This window comes from Dichomitus squalens (assembly GCF_000275845.1).
Source record: "Dichomitus squalens LYAD-421 SS1 unplaced genomic scaffold DICSQscaffold_10, whole genome shotgun sequence".
NCBI classification, from domain to species: domain Eukaryota; kingdom Fungi; phylum Basidiomycota; class Agaricomycetes; order Polyporales; family Polyporaceae; genus Dichomitus; species Dichomitus squalens.
Window position 1 is genome coordinate 592,748 of NW_006766892.1, and position 23,648 is coordinate 616,395.

The 23,648-nt window shown below is 58.4% G+C and overlaps 12 protein-coding genes and 1 non-coding gene across 13 annotated transcripts; 6 read left to right on the top strand and 7 right to left on the bottom strand.

Annotated features, from left to right (window-relative positions):
- Window positions 1-82: 82 nt before the first annotated feature.
- Window positions 83-1,635, bottom strand: DICSQDRAFT_58591 (RNI-like protein; the record flags this gene model as incomplete). The annotated part of the gene is made up of 3 exons (XM_007364950.1): window positions 83-241; window positions 330-622; window positions 747-1,635. 3 exons carry the CDS (start codon window positions 1,633-1,635, stop codon window positions 83-85), a joined length of 1,341 nt encoding a protein of 446 aa, XP_007365012.1.
- Window positions 1,636-2,040: 405 nt separating this feature from the next.
- On the top strand, window positions 2,041-2,458 carry DICSQDRAFT_58948 (uncharacterized protein; the record flags this gene model as incomplete). The annotated part of the gene is made up of 2 exons (XM_007364951.1): window positions 2,041-2,297; window positions 2,356-2,458. The coding sequence occupies 2 exons, from the start codon at window positions 2,041-2,043 to the stop codon at window positions 2,456-2,458; spliced, it is 360 nt and encodes a 119-aa protein (XP_007365013.1).
- A 535-nt stretch (window positions 2,459-2,993) lies between these two features.
- DICSQDRAFT_154690 (composite domain of metallo-dependent hydrolase) lies at window positions 2,994-6,824 on the top strand (the record flags this gene model as incomplete). Its single annotated transcript, XM_007364952.1, has 14 exons — window positions 2,994-3,158; window positions 3,228-3,534; window positions 3,603-3,803; window positions 3,899-4,028; window positions 4,203-4,443; window positions 4,515-4,562; window positions 4,619-4,701; window positions 4,755-4,878; window positions 4,933-4,996; window positions 5,050-5,749; window positions 5,807-6,261; window positions 6,313-6,382; window positions 6,439-6,562; window positions 6,621-6,824. The coding sequence occupies 14 exons, from the start codon at window positions 2,994-2,996 to the stop codon at window positions 6,822-6,824; spliced, it is 2,916 nt and encodes a 971-aa protein (XP_007365014.1).
- Window positions 6,825-7,408: 584 nt separating this feature from the next.
- DICSQDRAFT_169335 (uncharacterized protein) lies at window positions 7,409-8,581 on the bottom strand (the record flags this gene model as incomplete). Its single annotated transcript, XM_007364953.1, has 6 exons — window positions 7,409-7,691; window positions 7,744-7,847; window positions 7,899-7,988; window positions 8,043-8,075; window positions 8,141-8,359; window positions 8,429-8,581. The coding sequence occupies 6 exons, from the start codon at window positions 8,579-8,581 to the stop codon at window positions 7,409-7,411; spliced, it is 882 nt and encodes a 293-aa protein (XP_007365015.1).
- Window positions 8,582-8,662: 81 nt separating this feature from the next.
- DICSQDRAFT_t68 lies at window positions 8,663-8,744 on the bottom strand. The gene has a single exon. It is a non-coding gene; the product is annotated as a tRNA-His (tRNA).
- A 109-nt stretch (window positions 8,745-8,853) lies between these two features.
- On the top strand, window positions 8,854-10,264 carry DICSQDRAFT_104694 (Metallo-hydrolase/oxidoreductase; the record flags this gene model as incomplete). The annotated part of the gene is made up of 3 exons (XM_007364954.1): window positions 8,854-9,058; window positions 9,134-9,246; window positions 9,314-10,264. The coding sequence occupies 3 exons, from the start codon at window positions 8,854-8,856 to the stop codon at window positions 10,151-10,153; spliced, it is 1,158 nt and encodes a 385-aa protein (XP_007365016.1). The 3' UTR covers window positions 10,154-10,264.
- Window positions 10,233-11,555, bottom strand: DICSQDRAFT_104696 (uncharacterized protein; the record flags this gene model as incomplete). The annotated part of the gene is made up of 3 exons (XM_007364955.1): window positions 11,472-11,555; window positions 10,943-11,402; window positions 10,233-10,836 (listed from the first exon to the last, which is right to left on the bottom strand). The coding sequence occupies exons 1-3, from the start codon at window positions 11,530-11,532 to the stop codon at window positions 10,233-10,235; spliced, it is 1,125 nt and encodes a 374-aa protein (XP_007365017.1). The 5' UTR covers window positions 11,533-11,555.
- A 242-nt stretch (window positions 11,556-11,797) lies between these two features.
- DICSQDRAFT_135892 (NADH dehydrogenase, alpha subcomplex, subunit 8) lies at window positions 11,798-13,788 on the bottom strand. Its single transcript, XM_007364956.1, has 8 exons — window positions 13,583-13,788; window positions 13,350-13,437; window positions 13,163-13,235; window positions 13,039-13,098; window positions 12,414-12,968; window positions 12,341-12,365; window positions 12,087-12,284; window positions 11,798-12,028 (listed from the first exon to the last, which is right to left on the bottom strand). Exons 1-5 carry the CDS (start codon window positions 13,737-13,739, stop codon window positions 12,879-12,881), a joined length of 468 nt encoding a protein of 155 aa, XP_007365018.1. The 5' UTR covers window positions 13,740-13,788; the 3' UTR covers window positions 11,798-12,028; window positions 12,087-12,284; window positions 12,341-12,365; window positions 12,414-12,878.
- Window positions 13,789-14,201: 413 nt separating this feature from the next.
- DICSQDRAFT_169340 (uncharacterized protein) lies at window positions 14,202-14,602 on the top strand (the record flags this gene model as incomplete). Its single annotated transcript, XM_007364957.1, has 2 exons — window positions 14,202-14,391; window positions 14,499-14,602. The coding sequence occupies 2 exons, from the start codon at window positions 14,202-14,204 to the stop codon at window positions 14,600-14,602; spliced, it is 294 nt and encodes a 97-aa protein (XP_007365019.1).
- A 140-nt stretch (window positions 14,603-14,742) lies between these two features.
- On the bottom strand, window positions 14,743-15,381 carry DICSQDRAFT_146578 (uncharacterized protein; the record flags this gene model as incomplete). Its single annotated transcript, XM_007364958.1, has 4 exons — window positions 14,743-14,850; window positions 14,902-15,002; window positions 15,064-15,283; window positions 15,343-15,381. 4 exons carry the CDS (start codon window positions 15,379-15,381, stop codon window positions 14,743-14,745), a joined length of 468 nt encoding a protein of 155 aa, XP_007365020.1.
- A 167-nt stretch (window positions 15,382-15,548) lies between these two features.
- DICSQDRAFT_104707 (uncharacterized protein) lies at window positions 15,549-17,549 on the top strand (the record flags this gene model as incomplete). Its single annotated transcript, XM_007364959.1, has 8 exons — window positions 15,549-15,784; window positions 15,849-15,934; window positions 15,986-16,063; window positions 16,132-16,253; window positions 16,308-16,419; window positions 16,487-16,840; window positions 16,893-17,335; window positions 17,399-17,549. 8 exons carry the CDS (start codon window positions 15,549-15,551, stop codon window positions 17,468-17,470), a joined length of 1,503 nt encoding a protein of 500 aa, XP_007365021.1. The 3' UTR covers window positions 17,471-17,549.
- A 164-nt stretch (window positions 17,550-17,713) lies between these two features.
- On the top strand, window positions 17,714-19,493 carry DICSQDRAFT_154698 (Lipoyltransferase and lipoate-protein ligase; the record flags this gene model as incomplete). Its single annotated transcript, XM_007364960.1, has 9 exons — window positions 17,714-17,868; window positions 17,921-18,092; window positions 18,156-18,312; window positions 18,369-18,469; window positions 18,530-18,670; window positions 18,732-18,803; window positions 18,855-18,929; window positions 18,985-19,352; window positions 19,413-19,493. The coding sequence occupies 8 exons, from the start codon at window positions 17,714-17,716 to the stop codon at window positions 19,201-19,203; spliced, it is 1,092 nt and encodes a 363-aa protein (XP_007365022.1). The 3' UTR covers window positions 19,204-19,352; window positions 19,413-19,493.
- Window positions 19,494-21,481: 1,988 nt separating this feature from the next.
- DICSQDRAFT_58802 (Metallo-dependent hydrolase) lies at window positions 21,482-23,159 on the bottom strand (the record flags this gene model as incomplete). The annotated part of the gene is made up of 5 exons (XM_007364961.1): window positions 21,482-21,979; window positions 22,048-22,720; window positions 22,781-22,816; window positions 22,865-22,903; window positions 22,960-23,159. The coding sequence occupies 5 exons, from the start codon at window positions 23,157-23,159 to the stop codon at window positions 21,482-21,484; spliced, it is 1,446 nt and encodes a 481-aa protein (XP_007365023.1).
- Window positions 23,160-23,648: the final 489 nt, after the last annotated feature.

Below are 23,648 nucleotides of genomic sequence, written 5' to 3' on the forward strand. Positions count from 1 at the left end.
GGAATAGCCACGCAGCATACAATTTCCGTAATGTTCCTCGCATCGGATCAAGTGCACTCACCTCTCACGCTTTCTACGGGTGCTAGTACAACGCCCGCGAGTCGTCCCCCCCCGGCTCGAACAGGATGTTCAGCCGCTCAGCCTCCCTCTTCCGCCACTCTTCCTTCTCCAAAAACGCCCCGAGCGCCCGAATGTGCTCCCCGCGAAAGACCCAATGTATCTGCTTCCGCGCGTCGTGTCCCTGGCCACCACGCTATCGTACCCGTCAACGCTTCCCAGCCCAGAAGCCGCAATTCCTCGGTCGCAGGACGCGAAAAAAAAACGCTCACCTCGTGCTGATGATGCCCCTCGGAAAAGCGGGACACCCCGCGCCGCCGCAGAGCCGGCACGCCCGAGAGGCTGAGGTACTCCAGCTCCGCGAGCCTGCGCAGCAGCGCGCGCACGCCCTCCAGCGTGAGGCGGGTGCAGAACGAGAGGTGGAGCTGCGCGAGCCCGCGCGCGTGCTCCGCGAGGAAGAACGCGGCCTGGTCCGTCACGCGGGGCAGGCCTGCCGCTGCGAGCCGCCGGAGCCGGGGGAGCGTCGCGAGCTCCTGGATCGCGAGGTCTGTCAGCCTCGGCATGACTGCGTTCGCGTTCGCGTTCGAGCGGACGCCATATGGGGCGTGGGATCAAGCGGTGTGGGCAGACTCTGCGTCAGCGCGGGGAACAGAGATCGGCATCGAGCGGGCAGGAGGATGCGTACTGACAGCTTATGTCGACGGAGCGGAGTCGCGTGCATGTGGAGGCGATCGCGAATACGCCCGCGTCGGTGACGCGCCCGAGCCCGGCGACGTCTATCTCACTTAGGTGGTCGCGCAGCTTGCATATCTCGTGCATCGCGCGGTCAGTCAGCTCTACGCACCCTGCGACGTTAAGACGGGATATCCGAGGCGCGTGCGCGACGACGCCCAGGACGGCCGCATCCGTCAGCCTCGCACAGTGGCTGAGGTCCAGGAACCGCAGGTCGTGCAACTTGTACAGCGGGGGAAGCACGAGCGGCGGCAGGCTCTCCATCCAGGACCTGTGCCTGCCGCGCCCCCTCGAGCTCTCTTCCCGAGCAGCCTCGAGCGCGTCGCGCGCCGGCACCCAGGGAAAGCCCGAGTCGGTGACGTTCTTGCACCCGGAGAGGGACCAGCGCCGGAGCCTCTTCGCGTACGTCCACACGTCGCGCGTCGCGCGCGCGGTCACGAGCGGGAGCATGTCCATCGCGAGCTCCTCGAGGAGCGGCAGCCCGCGGACGAGCGCCGCGAGCGCGGCGTCCGTCGTGCTGAACGTGCGCCCGAGGTTGATCGCGCGGAGGGAGGTCGCGTGCGTCGCGACCGCTTTGAGGCCGAGGTCCGTCACGTACGCGCACCCGGCGATGTCGAGGTGCGCGAGCTCGTCTGCGTGCGAGGCGAGGAGGATGAGCGTGCGCGAGGAGAGGTCGCGGATGCCGCCGAGGACGGCGGAGGTGATGTGCGGGCAGTGCGGGAGGACCGCGGCGAGGGCGTCGTCGGAGACGGGGGTGTCGGAGTGGGGGTTAGCGCGGAATTCGAGATGCGCGGCGTAGTAGCAGGACTCCTCGTCCGAGGGCAGGGCGTCGACGTACGCTGTCATCGCGGCGGGACCGGCGGGTTACGAGAGAAGGCCATCCCGGGAGCGAGGTGGGGAGATCTTATGCACGCTGGGAAAGCATAAGTGTACTATGGGAGCCGTGGAGTCAAAGCTGCATAGGAGAAGTAAAGCGTCCGATTGAGGCTTTCGCACATCGTCTTCTGTCGGTGCAGGTCCCGGAGACAAGCGTGGCTGGAAAGCGTTCAAAAGCGTCCCTAAAGCGCGCCGATATAAAAGGTAGTCCGAGAAGCTCGGAAGACCCCGGCCCGAGCACCCGCCCCGCATTCCACACCGAATGATTGCCGGAGGGACGCGAATGGCCCAAATCGCCTGGGATGTCGAGCATGTTCATCCACGACCGCGACGTCCTCCGACCTCTCCGTTGCTGATTGACTACTACCAGGCGCGATGAGCAACCTCTCATCATCATCCTCTATCACTCCAACACCCTCGACCTTCCATAACACTCCTACGGCTACCCATCCGAACTCGGTCTACACCGTGCGCAGCGGCTCGGGGCCCGCTTCACCCCCTCACGCAGGGCTGCCCCCGCCTTCCCCGAACCGAAGTCGGATACCCGTGACGCCTGCGGTGCTCAGGTCGATATTCGCCTCGTCGCGGACGGCGCTAGAGGAGCGTTCCTTGTCGCGCGTAGCGTTCTTCAGGTGTGTGAGCTGACTCTTGGTTATTTGCGGGGAAGCTCATGGCTCGCTGGCTACACAGGTTTACGGGATTCCTGTTGAGCTGCTTGTGCATCAGCTTTGCCGCCGCACGAGGGAGGGGCATCAAGAGCGGCGCCGCTCTACTGGGTGTGGGCGTCGTATAGACTTCGTGCAATGCCATTTGTTGCAACACAGTATCTCCTGTGGGCGAGACCTCCGCGAGTCAGCAGATTGTGGATGTCCACATTAGCTCTATCTCCGTCTGCTGCGCAGGTGCGTGCTTCAGGCATAGCGAAAATGCTAACAAGATTCATCATGACTGCAATGAACGGTGATGCACTGCGCTTGAGTGACAGCCTTCCCGGAGTCGTGTGGGGGTGGTGAGGGAGTCAAAGTGGCCTCGTGCTCACGAGCGCCAGGGTCCGGAAACTGGGCGAGCTGGACTATCCCGCGGCATCCACATCGATGTTGGTACGAAGGGACAGCGGCACTGTGAGGCTCGGTTGTACAGGTTGAGACCTCCGTCGGCCGCTCGACGGCACCGTGGCCTCTTGGGCTTCACTTGGTGCTGTGGTCAAAGTTTGGCGAGAGGGTCGAAGGGCACGCGCGATGGATGAGGAGTTCATGAAAGTTTGTCTATAAGCATGGGGTTGTGAGGTGCAGGCACCCAGCCCCCCTCTTGCGCATCCTCCGACGACCATGGCGGGAAGAGACAAGCGTCCCACTCCACCTCCACTGACGACTAACCCCATTCACCTAGAATCAAACCTGGCGACGCCCCGCTGGGCACGCAGCAACCTCTCCCAGGCTTGGAGGCACAAACGTCTGCCCCATCGAGCTCTCGCCATCCTCCTCGCCGCGCTAGTCCTATACGGCATCTCCACCTCGCGCTTCTCTTCCGAGAGCAGCTACCGCGCACACCCACTGGCACAGCGGCTGTCGCCCGACGTCGTGGAAGACGTCCTCAGCCGATGCGCCGCGCGTGACGCCGCACCCAGATCCCCTGACAATCTCCTGGCCCGCAGCACGAACGACAGGTTCGAGGCCGGCACCCGCGCGACGCTCATCAAGAATGTAACACTGTGGACGGGCGCGCGGAACGGGACCGAGGTCGTGTACGGGGACATCTTCCTCGACAAGGGCCTCGTCCAGGGGATCGGGTACATCCCGGAGTGGGACTACTCGAAGCACAACACGGACGTCGTCGACGCCAACGGGAGCTGGGTCACTCCTGGACTTGGTGGGTGCTCTTTGGGGAATGCGGCCGTGGCGTTAAGCAGCTGACGGATGGTGAAACGAAATCGGCAGTGGACTTGCACTCGCACGTCGGGCTCGTCAGCGCACCTGTTACGGCGGGGGCGCTCGAGCTCGACTCGCCAAACGGGCCCGTCCTTCCCTGGCTCCGGAGCATCGACGCGCTCAACACGCACGACGCCTCGTTCGCGCACGCCATCGCGGGCGGCGTGACGACGGTGCAGGTCCTGCCCGACAGCGGGCACAACGCGATCGGTACGTACAGCGTCGGCACGGTGCTGAAACGGCGACCGGAAGCACCGTGGACGTGAAGAGGGTGGCTTACGGACGGCGTGTGTCCCTGCTTGTAGGCGGCCAAGCATTCATGATCAAGCTGCGCAAGACCTCGCTCCGCACTCCGACCTCGATGATCGTCGAGCCTCCCCCGACGCTGAACGGCAGCAGGCGCGATCCGTACGACCCCAGATGGCGACACCTCATGTACGTCTTGTCTCCGGCCTCTTGCCTCTTGCCTCTTGCCTCTGACCCCCTTCCTCCTTCCCGGACTTCCATTCCTCCTGTCTCCAACCTGGAGTTGTTCTTGCCCCTTCACCCTCTGGCTGCTTCACGATCACGTTGCTGATGTCTTCTCGTGCACCCCGGCCGTGCGTACAGGATGGCGTGCGGCGAAGGCACCAGGGCATACGGCAACCGCATGGACAACATATGGGCGCTCCGCGCAGCCTTCGCCGTCGCGCGCGGGTTCCGCGACGCACAAGACGCGTTCTGCTCGCGCGTCGAAGCCGGCGGGTGGGACGAGACCGAGGGACAGGGCCAGGCGCAGACGCAGACGCAGGCGTACCCGGAGGATTACAGATGGGAGGCGCTGGTCGAGGTGCTCCGGGGGAGGGTCAAGGTGCGTGCTTAGTTGGGCGTGCGTGTGTCGGGACGTTAGTGCGGGAACTGACGGCTGTGTGATACTTGTAGGTGTCTGTGCAGTGCAATGAGGCGGTCGACTTGGACGCCATGGTTCGGGTGCGTCCCTGGCAGAATTGGACTATGGCAGAAGGTCTTGATGGCGGGCGGAGTAGCTCTCGCAAGAGTTCAAGATTCCCATTGCCTCGGTCCACGGCGCACTCGAAGGGTATCTTATCCCACAAATTCTGAAGGGAACGTAGGTGGCCTCAGTCGTTCCTACGCGATGATATCCTGACTACAGGCACACAGTTATGCAGGTCCTCCGACCATCGCGCTCTCTGTCGACAGCTCGCGGGCTAAGCGCGAGGCCTATCGTGGCTCCGAATTTGCTCCGCGCATCCTTGCAGAGAATGGCTTACCTATAGCCATGAAGGTTTGCGCATATACATTCTGTCTAAGACATGCACCCTGATTTGAGATTCTATAGTCGGAGTATCCTGCGCGCAACGGACGGAATCTGGTCTACGAAGCTCAGTTGGCTCACTACTATGGTATGCCTGCTCTACCGTGTTGAAGGCAGTCACCCTAAACATGTATCATGTAGGCCTGCCACCTAATATGGCCCTGACATCCGTCACCGCCATTCCTGCATTCGCAGCCGGCCTCTCTCACCGTATCGGCATCCTTCGCGAAGGCGCGGACGCAGACCTCGTCCTATGGGATTCTCACCCGCTCCAGCTGGGTGCCACCCCGCGGAAAGTCTGGATCGACGGCATCCTCCAAGTCGATGCCGATCGTGCTCGGGTGCCTGTCAATAAGTTGAAGGAAGACCCTGCCATGCAAGAAGCACCGAAAGTGCCCAATTTCGACGCCGAGAGGGAGAAAGCGGTCAGGTTCGACGGTCTCGCGCCGATGAGACCCAACAGCACTATCGGCGGTCGCGTGGTCTTCCAGAACGTCAAGGAGCTCTTTACCCGGGAGCGGGGAGACTATGCGCACTTCGGGCTGGACGGTTACGAGGGACTGATGAATGTGGTCGTCGAGCGCGGAAGGGTGACGTGCATCGGGAATGTATGCGAGGGGGAGAACGCAGACATGGTCGTCGACCTGCATGGCGGCGCCCTCGTTCCTGGAATGATGCACTTCGGACCGGGACTGGGCGTGGAGGAGATCGAGGGAGAGCCGTCGACTGGCGATGGGGTGCGGTTCGACCCGTTGAAGGCGAACGTGCCGGAGGTGATGGGCGATGTTGGTGCGTTGGTAAGGGTTAGCGACGCGCTTCAGTTTGGTACGAGGAACGCTCTGTGGGTATTTCCCTATCTCGACAGCGTTCGGCTCAACTGGACTGATCGGGCACGCAGGGTTGCACACCACGCTGGAGTGACTTATGCTACGACGTCCTTCTTGCGGCCCGCTTCGTATGCCCGCGGGAGCTTCATGGGAGGCCTCTCTGCGACCTTCCGAACCGGTGCTTCGAATGCGTTGGATCGCGCCGCTCTCATCAAGCCCGCCACTGCTCTGCATGTCGCTGTTGGCCGATCATTGCCGCTAGCGCCGTCTCCCGGCCCAAGCGTCAGCACGGAGATCGCTACGCTGCGCCGTCTCTTGCTCAACGGCGAGGGCGAGCATACGGAAACGGGAAAGTGGTTCAAGAAAGCTGCAAATGGGGAAATCCCCTTAGTCATCGACGTCTCGAACGCCGACATCATGGCGACGCTCATTCGACTCAAGAACGAGGTCGAGGAGAAGCGTGGCTCGTACATGCGAATGATCTTCTCGCGCGCGACGGAAGCATCTCTGCTGGCTGACGAGATCGGTAGGTTTGCTCGCTGTATTCAAGCAGCGTAGAACTCACGACTTTACGTAGCTCGTAACAAAATCGGAGTCATCATCAGCCCTAGTAGGCAGTTCCCTTGGTCTTGGGATGAGCGTCGGGTGTATGTTTGCAAAGTTTTTTTACCACTTCCGTACCATCTGACAACCCAGCTCCTAGACTTCCTGGACCTCCCTTGGCGAACCACACGGCGTTGTCCGCCCTGCTCAAAAGCGGAGTCATAGTTGGTATCGGTTCTTGGGACACCTCCTATACACAGGGTATACGTTTCGACCTCGGCTGGGTGAGTTATATCTTGCACGTCTATGCTCGTGGTTCCTACATGCTGACATTGAAATCAGGCTGTTCTCGAGTCCGGCGGCCAGATCAAGAAGAAACAAGCATACGAACTCATGACCACCAACTTGGAGAAACTGCTTGACTTGGAAGGAAGAGTAGGAGAGATGGGCGAACTTGTTGCCTACGACGGAGGTAGCGCGCTCGACTTCAGCAGCAAACCGGTCGCGATCGTTGCTCCGGCCAGGGGCTTGGTCGAAGTTCTGTGAGCGATAGCGCTCGGGACTCTTCCTTAGTACCTAGTATATATGTGTCGGATGAGGGTTGTTACATGTAAGTACAGGATCCTGGTATGTATATCAACAGAGCTTCAATCTAGTAATACACAGAAAAGCCGAACAAAAGAGCCACTGATCACAAGCGAGGTTTCTTCGATCGAGCTTCAGCCATCTCTTCGAGTATCTTCCTCTTGTCCTTTCTTGGGCTTTGAGCGTACGAACGAGTCGATGGTCGAGCCTCGCGCCCTGGTGTTCCGGGCTGTTCCAACGTGCCATTCCCTTCAGTCGCTTTCTGCTGTCTGGATCCGTTATCACTCCTGGAAACAACTAAATGAGGAGCAGGGTACCAGCACGGATAGAACCACCTACTGCGGAAGCTCAGCCTCTGGTGAAGTCTTCGGGGTTTCAACTACTGTCCGCCTTCGCAATCTTGAAGGGGTCTGGGGTGCTACTCCAGAGTCGGTCTCTGGTCCCTCTGGCTCCAGCGAACTCTCCAGCGGGTTAGCGGATACATGTTCCGAGACAGTAGTGCTGGAAGGCCTAAGTAACTCTGATGGAGACGAAGGGTCAGATTCCTACCTCGCATCATCCTCGCCCTCACCCTCGACAATGAAGTTCTCTTCGTCCTCCTCTTCACTGGTTTCCGCTTCCCGACGGATGTCCATCCTCGCCCACCGCTTCGCAACGTCAAGCAGGGCGTCCCATTGCTCAGATGCGGTATACTCCACAAGCTCCAGCTCGTCTTTCTGGCACACGTTTCGGCACTGAGGGCAGCAGATCGACTCGATGTATGGGTCCCCCTGGACGGGCTTGAGTTGCTGCACGCAGTCATTGCAGAACATGTGCTGGCATGGGAGGCTGTGCCGGTAGGTGAGGGCGTTCCGCCATGGTCGAGGCAAGCGTAGCGCACCTGCGACATTCCTTGGGCTTCAGAGGCTCCATGCATATCGGACACTCTTCAGACCCCTCCTCGAGTGAGTTCGCCATCATGAGGTCATGGAATCTGCGCAAGAGCTGTAAGGCAGCGTCAGGTCGAACAGGGACGCGTCATAGGCCATACCGTACCTTGCGCATCGTGTATGCGGAGTCACCTACTTCGAATTCCGCGCCATCCGCTAACTCGTCGGCGTCCGTCTTGATCTCCTTCATACGCAGCTAAGGGTTAACACGGTGAGAGCGTTATCACGGAAAGGTCCACATCTAACGTACCTCATGGATCCTCTTCCTATACTTCTCCTTTGACTGGGTTAGATATTCCGTGTATAAGACGTTAGTGCAGGAGGACAGGGCTAGCTCAGCAGACTCACCTTCTCCAGCTTCCCCACCTGAGCCTCGAGTCTGTGCACCTCTCTCTGCAGGGTCGTCACGGTCACTGCGGCTCTCTGCGTTCTCTTCGGACGAATCAGAGCATCATCCGCCTCCTGAAGCCTGCCTAGCTTCTCCTCAAGTGCGCGCGCTTTCTTGCGCAGTGCTTCATTATCACGCTCAAGGTACCTTGCACCTCTCAGTGCTTGCTTGAGCAAACCCTAGGGTTGAATTGGACGTCACCAAGGCGCATGAAAGATGCGTGCAGCGGGCAGCCTAGCGATACCGACCTGAACGGTGACAGGCTCTTCTTTCGTCTCTTCCTGCTCTTCTTCCGATGGTGAATCAATGGCCGTACTGCTTGGGGGAGGTTCATCGTGGTCGAGAGCACGTTTGCTCGACGATGCCTGTGGACGGCTAGCGGAGCGTGTAACTGGGCTCATGGGGACGAAACGTAAGACCGAAAGCGAGTGTAGTACTTGCACGCGTTGCGTCTGATATCCAAAAAGGACAGGCGAAGGGGATGTCCCAGGCAGGAGTCGAGCCTGCATCGTCACGGGTTAATGTTACCACAACGTGATGATCTAACCACTAATCAACAAGGACTAGATATGAAAATCACTGGCCTACGATCCGACATGCAGCGATCAATTGGACGATGGCTGCCTATACATGCTATACTGAGTCGCATCCCTTCCAATCCCAACCTACTCTCATGAGCACTCTATCCTCAGTGAACATCACCATCCTCGGCAGCGCGTCTGCCCAACCCTCATCTACTCGGAACCACTCTGCGCTGGCTCTGCGCTTGGACGGAGATGTCTGGCTCTTCGACTGCGGCGAGGCGACCCAGCACCAGATCCAGAAGAGCTCCGTGAAGATAGGCAAGGTGCAGAAGATCTTCATCACCCACACACACGGTCGGTAGCCTCGATCCCTCTTCCCTCTCCTCGCGGAAACACGCGCAATACGAGCGTACACCTCACACTCTGCAGGCGACCACATCTTCGGCCTGCTCCCGGTGCTCGCGATGCGCCTGAACGGCGCGGGAGGCACGGTCGACAGCGAAGACCCGCGCGCAACGACCGCGCCCTCGGAGGATGTCCCAGTCAGTGCTGCTCCTCCTTCACGGCATGCGGCTCAGCATCTCCGAGCATTCACCCCTCCCTCTGCAGCCTCTGGAAATCTACGGCCCCCTGGGCACGCGCGCATACGTCCGCACCGGCCTCACGTACACGCACACCCTCCTCGGCGCGCCCTACGTCGTGCACGAGCTCCGCCTGCCCACCGACCCCGCGGACGGCGACCACACCGCCCTGCCCCCGCACCCGCACGAGCGCCCCGGGCGCGACATCCTACAGGCCGCAGACCGGACGTGGCCCGCGATCTTCGCGGGCGCGCTCGTCAGCGTGTCCGCCGCCCCGATCCTGCACTCCGTCCCGTGCGTGGGGTACGTCGTCGCCGAGCGGCCCGTCCCGGGCAAGATGGACCCCGCGCGGTACCTCCCGGACCTCAAGCGGACGGGCACGCCCATGTCCGCGATGCGCAGGCTGCAGCAGGGCGAGAGCGTCGCGCTTGCGGACGGGACGGTGCTGCGCGGGCCTGCGCGCAAGCCGGGGCGGAAGATCGTGATACTGGGGGACACGCACGACCCGTCGCCGATCGCGGGGCTCGCGGCGGACGCGTGTGTGCTCGTGCACGAGGCGACGAACGCGCACCTGCCCGGGGTGGACCCGGACACGAAGGCGGGGGAGACGTACGAGAGCGTGGAGGCGCGCGCGAGGTCGAGGGGGCACTCGACGCCGCAGATGGCGGGGGCGTTTGCGAGAAGGGTGCGGGCGCGGAAGCTGGTGCTCAATCACTTTTCGGCGAGGTATGCGGGGAACGACGACGTGGACGAGGAGGCGAGGAGGGTTATGGGTGCGATACGGGAGCTTGCGGAGAGCACGTACGGAGGGGAAGTTGTCTGTGCAAGGGACTTAATGAGCTTTGACGTCGGGCCTAGGAAGGAGTGACCGAGAGAGCGATAGCAATACAGAAAGCCCATGTGTATGTACAGTAGCGGAACAACGACAATGTTGTATAGATCAGCGACTAGTCATCTGGTGGCTCCGAGAGCTCGCTGCTCTCGTCCGTAGCCTCGCCCTCTTCAAGCTCCTCCCCCCTGACCTTCCTGCTGGGAGCCTTCACATCCTTCGGCTCCTCTCCAATTTCTCCCATCTCGATATCGTCCTCGTCTGGGATCTTCGTTGTCGGCAGTGTAGGCGTACCCCGAGCCACAGACATCATAGGTGTACTCCTCCTTGAACCTGAGGGTACGAACGTCCTCGCAGCAGGGTTCAAGATCGCCTTCGCCAACGGGACCTCCTCCCCCTCGGAGTCCTCCCCATCCTCCCCGGTCTTGCCACTCGCCCCACTCGGATGCCGGGCAGAAGACTGGCCGTCCTCCTTGAGCTCTCCTGACTCCTCGCGCGTGCGCACGCTCGCCGTCCCGTCCATCTCCACGTCCTCTTCTGCGGTCTGCGTGTCCGGAGCCGGGGTGGCGTCCTCCGCAGCGTCTTGCTTGCCCATGAGCCGCAGGGCGCTGAGGTCCCGGACAACGCTGTCGAGGGCCGCTTTCTGCGCCTGGAGCGTGCGGTTCTGGTTCTCGTGCTCGGCCCGGATCGCGGCCATGTCGTTTTCGAGGGACTGTATTGACCTGCGGAGCGACGGACGGGGACAGAGATCGTCGTCGCCATCGTCGGCGTGAGCATTCCGGTAGACGGACGTACGCATGTGCGTGGAGGGGGAGATGGGACACGCACTGCTCGAGCTCGTCTCTGCTGGGCAAGGAGTTTACCTTTTCCGCGATCACGTCGTACTCGATCTTCTGCTTGCGCTCGAGCTGCGCCTGGTCGAGGGTCGCCTTGAGCACCTCGATCTGGCCCGTGAGCCGGCTGTGCTCGTTCGCTGCGTCACACGAGCACTTGAGGGATTGCGGACCACGCCTGGGGCTGGGGCACGCACCTATTCGTTCGCGCTCGCGCTGGTATTCCTCGACCTGCCGCGCCTCTGCCTCGCACACCATGAAGCTCTTCTTGAGAGAGAGCTGGAAGGAGGCGAGCTCGAGGAGGAAGGCTTCGCGGGCATCGTCGACGGAGGAGGGCGTCAAGGGGGAGAGGGGCACGACGGGGGTGTATGCGACGGAGGCGTAGGTGTGGAACTTCTTCGTCACGCGGCGGAGGGCCTTCTCGTCGTTTGTGATGCGCGTGTGTATGATTGCGTCTGGAGAAGGGCGAGTGAGGATAAGAGTCTTGCTGCCTGCAGGTGGAGGGACGGGGACTGTGGGCGTACCTTCCTGCTGGACAGTCAACGGAGGCGGGACATAGTCTGGCTCTGCTGCATTGTCCGCCATTGCGCAAAGTAGCGTGAACGATGGAAGGCTGTTACGAGACAGAGGAGAGAGCAGCGAGCGCGTTTGCGCCACAGACACGGCGCCCACCCAGCCTCAGGCGCCCAACATGTGACGCAACCACGTGCTGCTCACAGTCGACTGTGACATGACGCTTCTCATGAGCGCTGGCCACAGCCGAGCCAGTGACCGCGAGCACGTTCGTGCAGACTTGCCGCTTTTGGCCTGCATACTCTTAGCCCGGTCCACCTAATATTCCCCCTCCAGACACACACATCGCCCCTGTGCCTTCTCCTTCTCGCGTCTCATCCTTCCCTCATCCTCTCCCGTCATGTCCACCCAGCCCCTCCTCCAGCGCACCGCCGCAAAACGCATCGCCCTCCCCGTCAAGATCGAGCCCAAGGTCGCGTTCGCAAACGAACGTACCTTCCTCTCATGGCTGCACTTCACCGTAGTCCTCGGAGGCCTTGCCGTTGGCCTCCTCAACTTTGGCGACAAGGTCCGTCCGCTTTCCATAGTTGCTCAATTTGTTCCTCACGATGTGCACTGGGTATCAGGTTGGGAAGATCAGCGCGGCCATGTTCTCTTTCGTCGGTCAGTCCTCTCGGGTCGTGTGACATCATACTCCGTGTCTCAACATCGTGCTGCCTCATGCAGCTATGGGTGTTATGGTATACGCTCTATGGACTTACCACTGGCGCGCCGCTTCCATCCGCCGTGGTGGACGCGGACCGTACGATGACCGAGTTGGCCCCGTAAGTCCCCGCCCAGCATTCGGAGGAGACGGTTCGCTCATCTCATTCATATGCAGACCATTCTGTGTGTTGCACTGCTGGGTACGCTCTCTGTTCCATTTCCGTGCTGCTCCGCTGACCCACGTACAGTGGCGATTGTCGTGAACTTTGTCCTCAGGTTCACACAACCGGACCCCTGAGCAACCCTCACTTCTTCCGCTTCTACGGCGGAATTACTGGCTGCCCCTTCGCAATACCCGCGGTTGATAGCGCGATACGGGCTTGCCCACGCCCGCCGAGCTAGGAGGGCAGGTCGGTCCCCGAGAGGGGGAGCAGGTCGACTTCGCTTGACGGACCTTCTAGGACGTAGAGCACATCACATGTCGTGCATTCGGGTTCTCTACCGTACAATGTAGCGTGCTCACACACGTTCCGTCGTCGCGACCTAGTCGGCCATCGTGTGCAGCTGGTTTTCCATTTTGCCTGTCGAGGACTGCGCCGACGCTTCGCCCGTGACCTTGCCGCTTTGCCGTCAAACTCAGATCGGCGCGACATTCGGATACAAAGATAGCGTGTGGATCAGAGCAATACAGCGCATGTATTGGTAGTATAAGTCTACTTCTGGACGCCAGTGAAGACAGGGTTCTTGACCTCATGAATGGGTGTTTTGCCCTCGGGTGTACCAGGGATGGTCTTCGTCAGGCCCTGTACACGGACGTGGATGAGCAAATGCCGCATTGGCGAATCGGCACTGCGGCCGAGCATGTGTACGCACCAGCTTCTCGAACACACACTTGTTCAGCACGCGCTCGTCCTTCCGGCAGTGGTAGTATTCCTGCTCCCCCACGGCGCGGCATCAGCATAACGGGATATTCGTATCTGGAGTGAACAGCACATGCCTGGTTATTGTACTCTAAGCAGTTCCAGTGCTTCTCGAACTCCGCTAGGCAGTTCTCCCGAAGCTTGGTGATACTGTCGGCAGCGGGCAGCAGTAGTTTCGAGGAGCACGTCCGAGAGGGGACGCGCGCCGAATGGGATCGTCAAAGTAAGCGAACGATGGGTATCGGGGAGGGGTGCAGCACGTACAGGTCCTGCGCGCAGCGCGTCACCCGCCGGCCCTCCTTCAGACAGTGGGCGGGATCCCGGTTCTCAGACTTGCAGAGCATGAAGTCCTCTGCGGGTACGAAAAGGACATGTGTCAGTGCGCGCCCTCACAGCCAACGGGGACCCCCCCTCCAATCCCATTTCCTCCAGATTATCTCCGCAGCGATCCCTCCTGCCTGCTTCCCTCCACCTCCTGAGCTGAGAGCGACACGCACCGTTGTAGTCCTTGCAGTACGCCCCGAGGAAGAACGCCGCGCTCTTGAGCGGGGCGCTCGTCACGCCGAGCTCCTTGACCTTCGGGACATCCGCGGGCAACGGCGTCGGATCCTTGTACGGCTTTGTGGACTCTTCGGGGTCGAGGTACCGGCTCATGGCGGGGGTGAACAGGCGAGAGAGATGATGGAACGGCGACGACAGTGTCCTGTAGCCGCCGGCGGGGCGTGACGGCCAGCGTGGGCGCTACGGGTTGAGGCTGCGACCTCCAGACTTGTGACTGTGACTGTGACTGGACACTGAACGCGTCCCGCTCCTCCTGTTCGCGTCCTGCTGCCTGCGCTCGACTGCATCGCGTCCCGAGTCCCATTCTCGAGAGAGCCAAAACCTACGACTATGGTGCGTTACGCGCTCTGACTTTCCCCTTTTCGTTGCTCACACAGATATCCGTAGCCACCGCGAGCACCACCAAAGACGTTCATCTTGCTCGTCAAGACGCACAAGCTCACAGTGCTCATTAATGTGCCGGGCACCTCCACGGTCGCCGACATCAAGACTGAGACGCTGGATGCGCTCCAGTCTCCCGTGGTGGACGCCCCCAATCCACACGCAGAGTTCGCTATGGACGAGGACGATTCAGGGGAGTGGGAGGTGCCCAAGGTCGCCACCACAGACGACTTCGAGCTCGCGCGGCAAGTCAAAGAGAAGGGCCGTCCGACTGGCCGGTACGAGAAGCTGGAGGACGGCGCGCAGCTGAAGAGCGTGCTGTCGAACTGGGACTCGGTGTTCATCCAGTTCAAGGATCCGAACGGTGAGTGGGCTCTCTTGGTATACAAGTTGGGGCTATACAGTCTGCGTGTAATGCATCCTATGAACCTCTGTGTCCTCATTTGCGTGTCGATCGCCTTCCACCAACAGACGGCTTGCAGCCCGTCAAGGTGTCGTTACCGCCAATCTTCGCGGAAGAGGAGGAAGACCCGTCCCTGTCTGCGGCGCGGAAGGGCAAGAGGAAGGCAGAATAGACGATCTGCCTGCCTGCGTTTTCAAGACTGCAGACCCGGATATCCGTTTCCATGGCTCGTCCGTCTTGCTACTGTATCATTAGGAGTGTATTATGTATGCGTTGACCCTAGCCATCGTCGACGACATGCGAAGTCGTGGATCAAAGCGGAGGCGCGTCTGGCCAATTTTGTGGTGTTAGGGGAAGAAGGGCGGCAGCGACGCGTCGCCCTTCCTCGGCGAGGAGGTTATATGTTGAACATGCATTGCGCTGTGATGCGTTGAGCAGGAGAGGGATAGGACCAGAAAGTATGCGACCCACCGTGTTCATGATATCGACCTGGATGCCGGCTTTGTTCAAGTATTGCCGGAGGGCAGGGGGCATCATTTCGACCCGCTCACCGGTTCCGACCAGCAGAATCTCTAGCACGTTCGTACGTTAAGATTAATATATGTCTGCGCGTATATGCACAGTGCTACTCGCCTGGTTTCGGTACAACCGTGTCAAAGACCTCGAAATGCTCTGGCTTCCACCCATCCCACGTTTTCGCCGGCGCGTTCCAGAGGAACACCTTTCCGTTCAAGAAGATGCAAGGGGACGGGAGAACGAGGCCGTCCGCGAGCTGAATGCCGTTCTGGGTGATCGTCTTGACCTGCACCGCGGGCGCGTCGCCGCCAGAGAGGATATTGGTCAGACCGCCATCCTTTGGCGGGTACCGTTGGATGCTGGCTGCGTGAAAAGCCCTTGTGTATGCACACGTACACGACGCAGGAGGACTGGGCGCCGAGTGTCTAAGCCCATTGAGAACGAGAGGACGCAAGGACGATAGTGCCCGAGAAGTCATCATGGAATGTAGTGAGCGGTGTGGAAGAGCACAAACGGATCCCGCGCGCGACCCCACACCGGACGCGCTCGCAGCCACATCTCCAAGCGTCTGTACGCCTTGCCTCCATACCACTAGCCTCGCTATGGCTGCCAGTGCCGCAGACGTGCGGAGCATCCTCTCTTTGCCCAATGCCCCTGGTACTGGACCCCCTACTCAAGCGAAGAAACCACAGGCGGCGGAGCGCGCGAAGAAACCAGAGGGTATTCCGAGGGAGCTCTACGCCCTGATCGGGCCGTCCATCCCTACTATGGCTGCTCAGTTCGCGAAACCGAGGCTCAAGCAGAAGCCAAACATAGGGGGTGGTGGAAAGGTGAAATGGTGCGGATAATCCGGTGGAATACCGTAGGCTGCAGACGTTGACTACCCTTCTCTCGATTGTAAGGGAATGGCGTCCTTTCAGGAATGGGGCGCGGACGGATGACCTTAGATTATCCCACTGGGTGAAGTCGAGCGTAGATCCGGAAGCTGGTGTGTTCAACACTCTATATAGGAGACATTTGATGCGAGTAACTTTCTTAGACTATCCTTTTGCGAAGTACAATGTCCAAACCACACCGTATGTGTACTCTCAGGATGAGTACAACAGGTTCCTCGAAGGTATTTGCCTGCATGACTTCCCCAGCCACAATACATATCTGGCTCAATTGATCCAATGTTATGGACAGACTCGAATTGGACCAAGGAGGAGACAGACTACCTTTTCAACCTTGTACGCGAGTATGATGGCCGGTTCCTCGTCGTTCACGATCGTTACGAATATCCGGGTGGGACGGAACGGCCCCTGGAGGTTAGTCTCACCACAACATTGTGTCTGGACAGCCACACGAGCTCAACGCTACAGGATTTGAAAGATCGATATTTCAGTATATGTCGGAAACTAGTTCGGAATCGACCATGGCCTGGAGATGAGGCTAGCAAGGCCGCGCTCATATCCACCCTGACATTTGACAAAGGTAATGCTATATCATTCGGCGAAATGGATTTTGAGGCTACGAACACTCATCTGGCCTTTGTTGACAGACAAAGAGACGCTTCGCAAGCAATACGTGGCTAGTCTTGTGAACCGCACACCAGAACAGATCGCCGAAGAAGATGCGCTCTATCTTGAACTCGAGAGGCTTAAGGAGAACGAGCGCCGGTTTAAGAAGGACCGTGACGAATTGTTACGCACTCTGTGCGGCATCGAGTCTGGTTTGCCCGACATCGCGGTGGACGACGACGGTCTCGCGGGGACTACCCTCGACACGAAGAAGAAAAGGAAGGCTGTCGCAGGCAGCGTAGAGCCTCAAACCCCTGTCACGCCTTCCGCTTCCAGCGTCATCGCCCTTCCCCAGCCACAGCCGAAGAAATCGTCTGCGAAATCTGCCGCCTATGGTCAGCCGTACTGTACGACTGGATATGTTCCCTGTATTGACGTCCCTTGCAGACGCACTGCATTGCATCGTCCGCACGGAGGTGGAACAGACGGCGGGTTCTTCCACGAAGGCCGCGCACGTCCCCGTCCACCTCCGCACCTTCAAGATGGCACAGCCCAAAGCTGCCGTCGCCCCCCGCGTTTCTCAAGTAGTCGGCGAGGTCGGAATATCTGCAACGCGCATCGTCATGCCCACCCGTGACAACCTCGCGAAGTTCGCCTCTGTCATCGACGCCGCGCAGCAGCTCGTCGAGATTAAGAAGGCAGTTGATAAGCACGAGCAAGACATCAGGACGACCAGGGCGCGCCTCGCGATTCTTCGCGGTGAGAACCCAGAGGGCGAGGGCGAGGCGCTGGAGACACCGATGGACGTGGAGGAGGGTGAGGCGGAGGGCGACGTGGAAGGTAGAGGGCAGAGTGTTATGAGCACACGCAGTGCGCGGAGCCGCAAGCAGGTGCGTTTTGCACTTCCTGTGAAGGAAGAGTACGACGATTGACGTGTATGGATTCGCGCACAGGGACGCCGGTCGATGTCCGTTTCGTCGGTGGACACCGCCAATGGGCCGAACAAACGGCAGAAGCAGCGTTAGATGTGTCAAGGATACACGTACCGTATTATAGTACCTTCTTGTAGCGTGTATCGTATGTGGTGAGAAATTATACGTTCCTGAGGAGTGCTTCTATGTGCGCGTTGCGCGTATCCCGAGACGCGTTCAGCTCGCGCGCGATCGGTGCGCGCCTGCTGCCCTGCTGGCTGTCACCAACGTCTCTCGGACTGCTTGATTCTCTGTGCATTCGGGCTCTTATTGTACGGTTCCTCTCACTAAGGTGGCATGATCACACACTTTGCGCGCACTTCCTTTACGCGCATCACCTGCACGTCGACCGCGCTACGTTGCTTCGCCTCCGGCTCGGCCCCCACTCCGGAGCACTCGATATATATCTCTGAGTCCACAGATCCGTACTTCAACCTCTCATTCGAAGATTGGTGCGCATGATATCAACGTGTTCATGCGCTGTTGGTGACATGAATGCGGCAGGTTGTTCCGGCACAAGTCTCCCGACAAGCCATTACTACTGCTATACCGCGATGAGCCCTGCGTCGTCATAGGTCGAAATCAGAATCCATGGAAGGAGGTCAACTTGCGTGCCTCACGGCAGACAGGGATACCCTTCATACGGAGGCATAGCGGAGGAGGTACAGTGTACCACGTACGTCTCGTTCGCTCTCCAGGGAGTTGCTCGTGCTGTATTCACATTGGTGTTATCACGTAGGATCTGGGCAATACCAACTTCTCAATACATCTTCCCAGAGCGTCCTTTGACCGCCATGCGACTGCCCAGGTTGTGTTGAAAGCAGTGCGCTCTTTAGGAGTGGATGCGAACGTGAATGACCGGAACGACATCTGTGTGGGGAAGGACAAGATATGTCGCGTCTCTCCCTCTCCACTTCCTTGAACTTATGAACATTTGGTGCTTACGTGTCAGGCTCTGCATACAAGATCGTGAAGGACCGAGCGTACCACCATGGAACCATGCTCATCTCAACAAGGCTAGACACTCTCGGAGAGCTGCTCAGGTCTGGCAAGGTGCATAGGACAGGGTACCCGTAGCACGCTGTGCCACTTCACTGAGGGATAGTGATTCAGGATACGATGGAGACACGAGGTGTGGCCTCTGTACGGTCTCCTGTTTGCAACTTGCAACAGCGGTATGGGCATGTTGACCACGAGAAATTCGTACGCGCGGTCATAGACGCGTTTCGGAAGGAGTATGACGTGCACGAAGAGGTACGACCTCATTTCCTTCTTCCTACTGCTGTGGACGCAACCGACATTGACAATACCCCAGGTGCAAATGGTCAACGACGCAGATGGAACGCAAAACATTGAATACATCAAGCTTGGGATGAAGGAACTCAAGGTGAGCCGGTGCATTGCGTGGCGTTTGAAGCACCGATTTACACCATGATAGACTTGGGACTGGGCCTTTGGTCAAACACCAGAGTTCACATACAAGATCGAGCACGGGTTCCCATGGGGAGTGGTGGTGAGTGCCTGCCTTACTAGAGCCTTCAAATAGTCCGACGTCAAGCATCCTCCAGTCCGCAGAGATTCGCTCGAAGCACGGCGTCATCTTGTCATGTTCTGTAGCCTGTTCCGAAAGCACAGAGAAGGATTTGAAGGAGCGGCTTGCAGCCCTTGTCAAGAGGTTGCAGGGCCAGCGGTATGGCTCGGTGGATGATGGCATAACGCTTCTTGCGGAGGAAGACGAGCGCGTGACTGGGGTATGGGAGTGGCTGAGGACAGAAATGGATAGCTGAGGCGATTCGCTACGGGTTGCCGTCGCGTCGCGTGATAGAGCACAAAATCTATTGCAAGAGGAACAGACGGAACAGCTGCTGCATCATGACGTTCTCTCGGTGTACCAGACGCTGTTTGTCTCGAATTCAGCTGGCGCATGCGGCTCCGCCTAGACAAAAGGAGGCATATTGAGCCTCTGCAATTGGAAGCACGATGTGTCCATACGCACCAGCTGGCCTCGTTTATGACCCGTCAACCGTTTGTCCCGATCCATCATCATCTCGTCCCAGGCATCGACGTTGTGACGGACGGGCTGGGTTTGGACGAGTTCGGCAGGATACGCGCTCAGCAACAACATATAATGCAAGACATCAGCCTGCCCAAACGCACCTTGCCCTGATTCTGGAGCCTCTTAGAAGTGTTCAAGAGCGTACCCGCGGCGCCGAACATAACAGTGAGAAGTCCTGGCAACGTGTGAATACGGGGTCTTCAAGTGTCACGCAGTGTACTCAAGCGTACCAAACGGAATGAGGGCTTCCCATGGGACCGGCATGGCGAACAGCTAGAGATAGCAGAAGGAAATGCTTAAGGACGATACGGTGCGCGACGCGCCGTGACGCTCAGGCCGCAAGTGGGTGTTTGTGCATATTAGGATCACAAGCCGCCGGCTTCCAAATGTAGACCTCGTACTGAACGCCGCCCCTTGGACACATCCGGACCATGTGTACGACTAGTGTACATGGCAGAAATGTTTTGGGCTATTCTGCCGGCAGATATGGCAGAAATGGCAATTGCCATGGTCGGCAGAAACTGGCAAATATCTAAGCGCCTCCGTGGACATCGAGTCTAGAGTGAGTTCCTCTTGACATACATTCATCAAAGTGCCCTAGGGAATACCTGAAAACGTTGTCAGCTTACCAGTCGGCCTCAGATGAGGCTTCGAAGCTTTCTGAAGGGGTGTAGTGCATGAAGAGCGGCGTAGGCTGTTCCTCATTGTTCTAGCGCCGGTCACACTTTCACCAGAGAATAAGGTGAGAGTAATCAGTATCGTCCTGAGTCCACAGAACGCAGTGCTGTGGAAGCCGTCACATACTAGTACTTTTACAGGGCTTTTATATGAGTACCCAGGCATCGGAAGCCACCCCTACGACCATTTTCTGGTATGAGCGCTAATTATATCTGCCGATATTTGCCAGTGCAGGCCCGCTGGCAGAACGGCAGCATTTTGCCGTGTCATACAGTACGACTCTTGAGAAGGAGCAATTCGGCAACGTTATTTGAAGTATTGGAGCGAAATGAGACAGGGTGTGGATATTAATATACAGCAGACTGCTCTGACTTGCATCGACCGCATTAGGAAGATCTCCACTCACGCTCGACAATTGAGACAGAATCAGAGTCAAGTCATTGGTCTTAGTGAAGACTGAGTGTGGTGAGGTGCGGGGATGATCAAAATGGAACACGGTAGTTGGGGCACCCAATCACCTGCCGTCAAGGAAGCCCTAGCCCTGCTGTTGCAGAATTTCCGGTGTTATTGCCTGTCATTTGCGTGAATCAGGGGGAGCGAGATGATGTAGTGCAGAAACCGGTCAGTTGATGCATACTATATGTTGTAGGTGATGATGAAGACCAATGGTGCGACGTGAGCTCCGAGACATAACGGCGGTGAGAGAATAGCAACGCGGCACACGGCCACCAATCATACTCGACTGTAATACTCGATTCGTGTAACCAGTCGGGTGTATCTGGTAAGTACTGCTCTGAGTGCTGGAGAGGCTCAAGCTGCGTCCAACCGGCTAATCGTGCGGCTGCCAGTTCGTCCCTCTGTGAGCGTCCGATTGAACACAAATAAAGGCAAACATGGTCCGTGCGCTGCTCATCCGGGTATATAACCCGTCCTCGCACACCAAGAATCCTTACCACTCTGGCCTTTTGGCTTAGATCAAGTGTAGTATCTGTTCTTAATAGTTTAACCACTATTATGGAGGCACCGCCTCCATTATTGGTTATCTAATTTTTGCCGCCCTTGACCCTCGGGCTCTGCTTGCAACCCGAGGGCGCGATGACCTTGCTACTGCACTGCTGGCTTGTGTCGTCGGGGGATCTCCTTTATCTTTTCGATGTTGCTTTGTGACCGGCCATTCGGCTGGGATCTCGCATCATCGAATGGATGAAGCGGATATTTCTCTTCCGAGTTGTTATTTCCATTCTGCCGGCAACTGTCGGTGATGCTTGTATGTGTATTCTTGCATTGCTGCTGTGAGAGGATCGTATATTGACCACAGTTTGCTGTACCTATTAAGGGCGACTTTGGTTTACAATGATATCATACCATCTCTTCCATGTTCCCTCCAGAACATCTGCAGGCCAACGCTTCCGGATGTCCTCTGCTCTGCTCTTCAGCTCCCTTGCTATCGGCGCCCACTCCCTAACCAATCTGTGGTTCTTTTTGACGACCTCACCATCAACGAATACAAATTCAATGTCTTCGCCAGCCGCGAGACAGACAACGCCCGAGAACGGATCGTCGGCACCAGCCAGGTTGACCGAGTTCGTGTCGAAGATTAGCAAGTCCGCTTTCTTACCAACTTCGACAGTGCCGATGATATTCGCAAGACCCAGTACCTCTGCGCCGCCCAGGGTGGCGAGACGGAAGACGTCAACGCTACCGTACTTGTGCTTGAAGGGCACGGCTTCCTTAGCAGCCTGGACGCGCTGTTGCTCTCTGAAGCGAGCATCCTGCAATGCGAAGCGCATCGCGGTGAACAAGTCGCCGCTGTTGACCGAGTTTGTATCCTGCGCACACGTTGAGCATCGGTTCAGTCTTGCACACATCAATGACACAGTTCAGTATAGAAGCTCACCGCTCCAATCCCGACTTTCACGCCCCTCTCGACAGCGTCGAAGACCACCACGCCGTTCCCTAGTGCCATTCCAAGCTCATCTTCGGGCGACGTCCCAATCGCCGTTCCGCTGTCCCTCAATGCTTTCCACGCCTCCTCGTTGAGGGGTGCGTGCCCCACAAGGCCGCAACAATGGGAGAAGACGACATCCGGTCCGAGGAGTCCAGCGTCGCGCCACAGCAAGACCTGCTCCGCGCTTTGGATGTGCGCAGTGACCGTCTGCACTGGGATCGCCCTCGCCTCCGCCAACAGCTGCTCGTGCGGAACGGTGGGCTTCCTCCCGAATCCGAGGCGGTCGAAGGCCCACCCGAGCAGGACGCGACCATCGGCCCTGAGCTTTCCGCCGTTCGCACCCCACTCCTTGAGCTTCTCGCGCTGCCACTGCAGCGTCTCGGCGTCCGTCGCGTACTCGAGCGTCGGGAACAGCTGCGTGTTCGGGCTGAGCTGGTCAGGGGCCCACACGACACGGGCTCCGGATTCGACGGCGGCCTTGAGCGAGGCCTCGGCATGCGCCGGCGTGTTCGCGGCGTGGAAGTGGTCGAGCAGCGTCGTGACGCCGTTGTTGAGCGCGTCCAGACAGCCTGCAAGTTCACCGATGGCGACTTCCTCTGGGGTGAGCGTCCCTTGCACTGTCCTGTCGATGCCCGTACATAGTGAGTCACGGGCTGCCGCAAGGGAGTGGTGTAGCACTCACCATAGATATTTCACCAGATACTCGGTGAACAACATGCTGCAAAATTGTCAACGTCAGTTGGGCGGGGAACACCAGGCTGCTCACTCGGCGTGATTTCCTCGCAAAACGGTCGCGTAGATGTGCCTTTGCGCTTGGGTCAGCTCTTTCCCGAAACAGGGTATGTTCGCAATCCAACTCACTTGTGAGTATCGATAAAGCCTGGGGTTATCCACTTGTCCTTACAGTCGATCACCTCCACGTCAGGTGCAGCATCGATATTCTCCTTGATCTGGGTGATAGTGCTGCCCTCGACGAGAACGTCGGCCTTGAAGGCACCAGGTTGGTTGGTGGCTTGGACGAAGGTCGCCACAGTCCCGCCCTTGAGCAGATACTTGTTCATGGTGCTCTTATAGTGATGTTGTTGATCGAGCGAGCAGACACGGGCGAGGGTATAGTTTGAGGAGTACACTCAATGCCTTCTGTCAATCATCAATATATATATGTACGTTAGATGGGTAGCCCCACTAGATCCCTGAGGTTCGGGAAATGCCTGAAGTCGCGTCAACAAAGTCCCACATAGCGACGTCGATTTCAATTGAAGAGTACAAGTAAACCCACTATGCCAAACGCTCCTAGTATGCAATAGACGGCCCAAAGCCGCTCCCATGGCCCCACCGCCAATGCCGAGCTGACGAACACTCAGCTCCCTCCCTTGAGCGGGAGGGTCGAACAACATCAATAAGCCATACTAACGGGCAAGTGACATAATTTCGTGGGACGGCCAGCCAGCCGTACCAACGAGTGACAGAGATAAACATGATCAGCAGCCCTCGGATTAGGTTGCAGAGGGAGAATATGTTCTGGCCTGTGAGTCTCGCGCTCTTGCAAT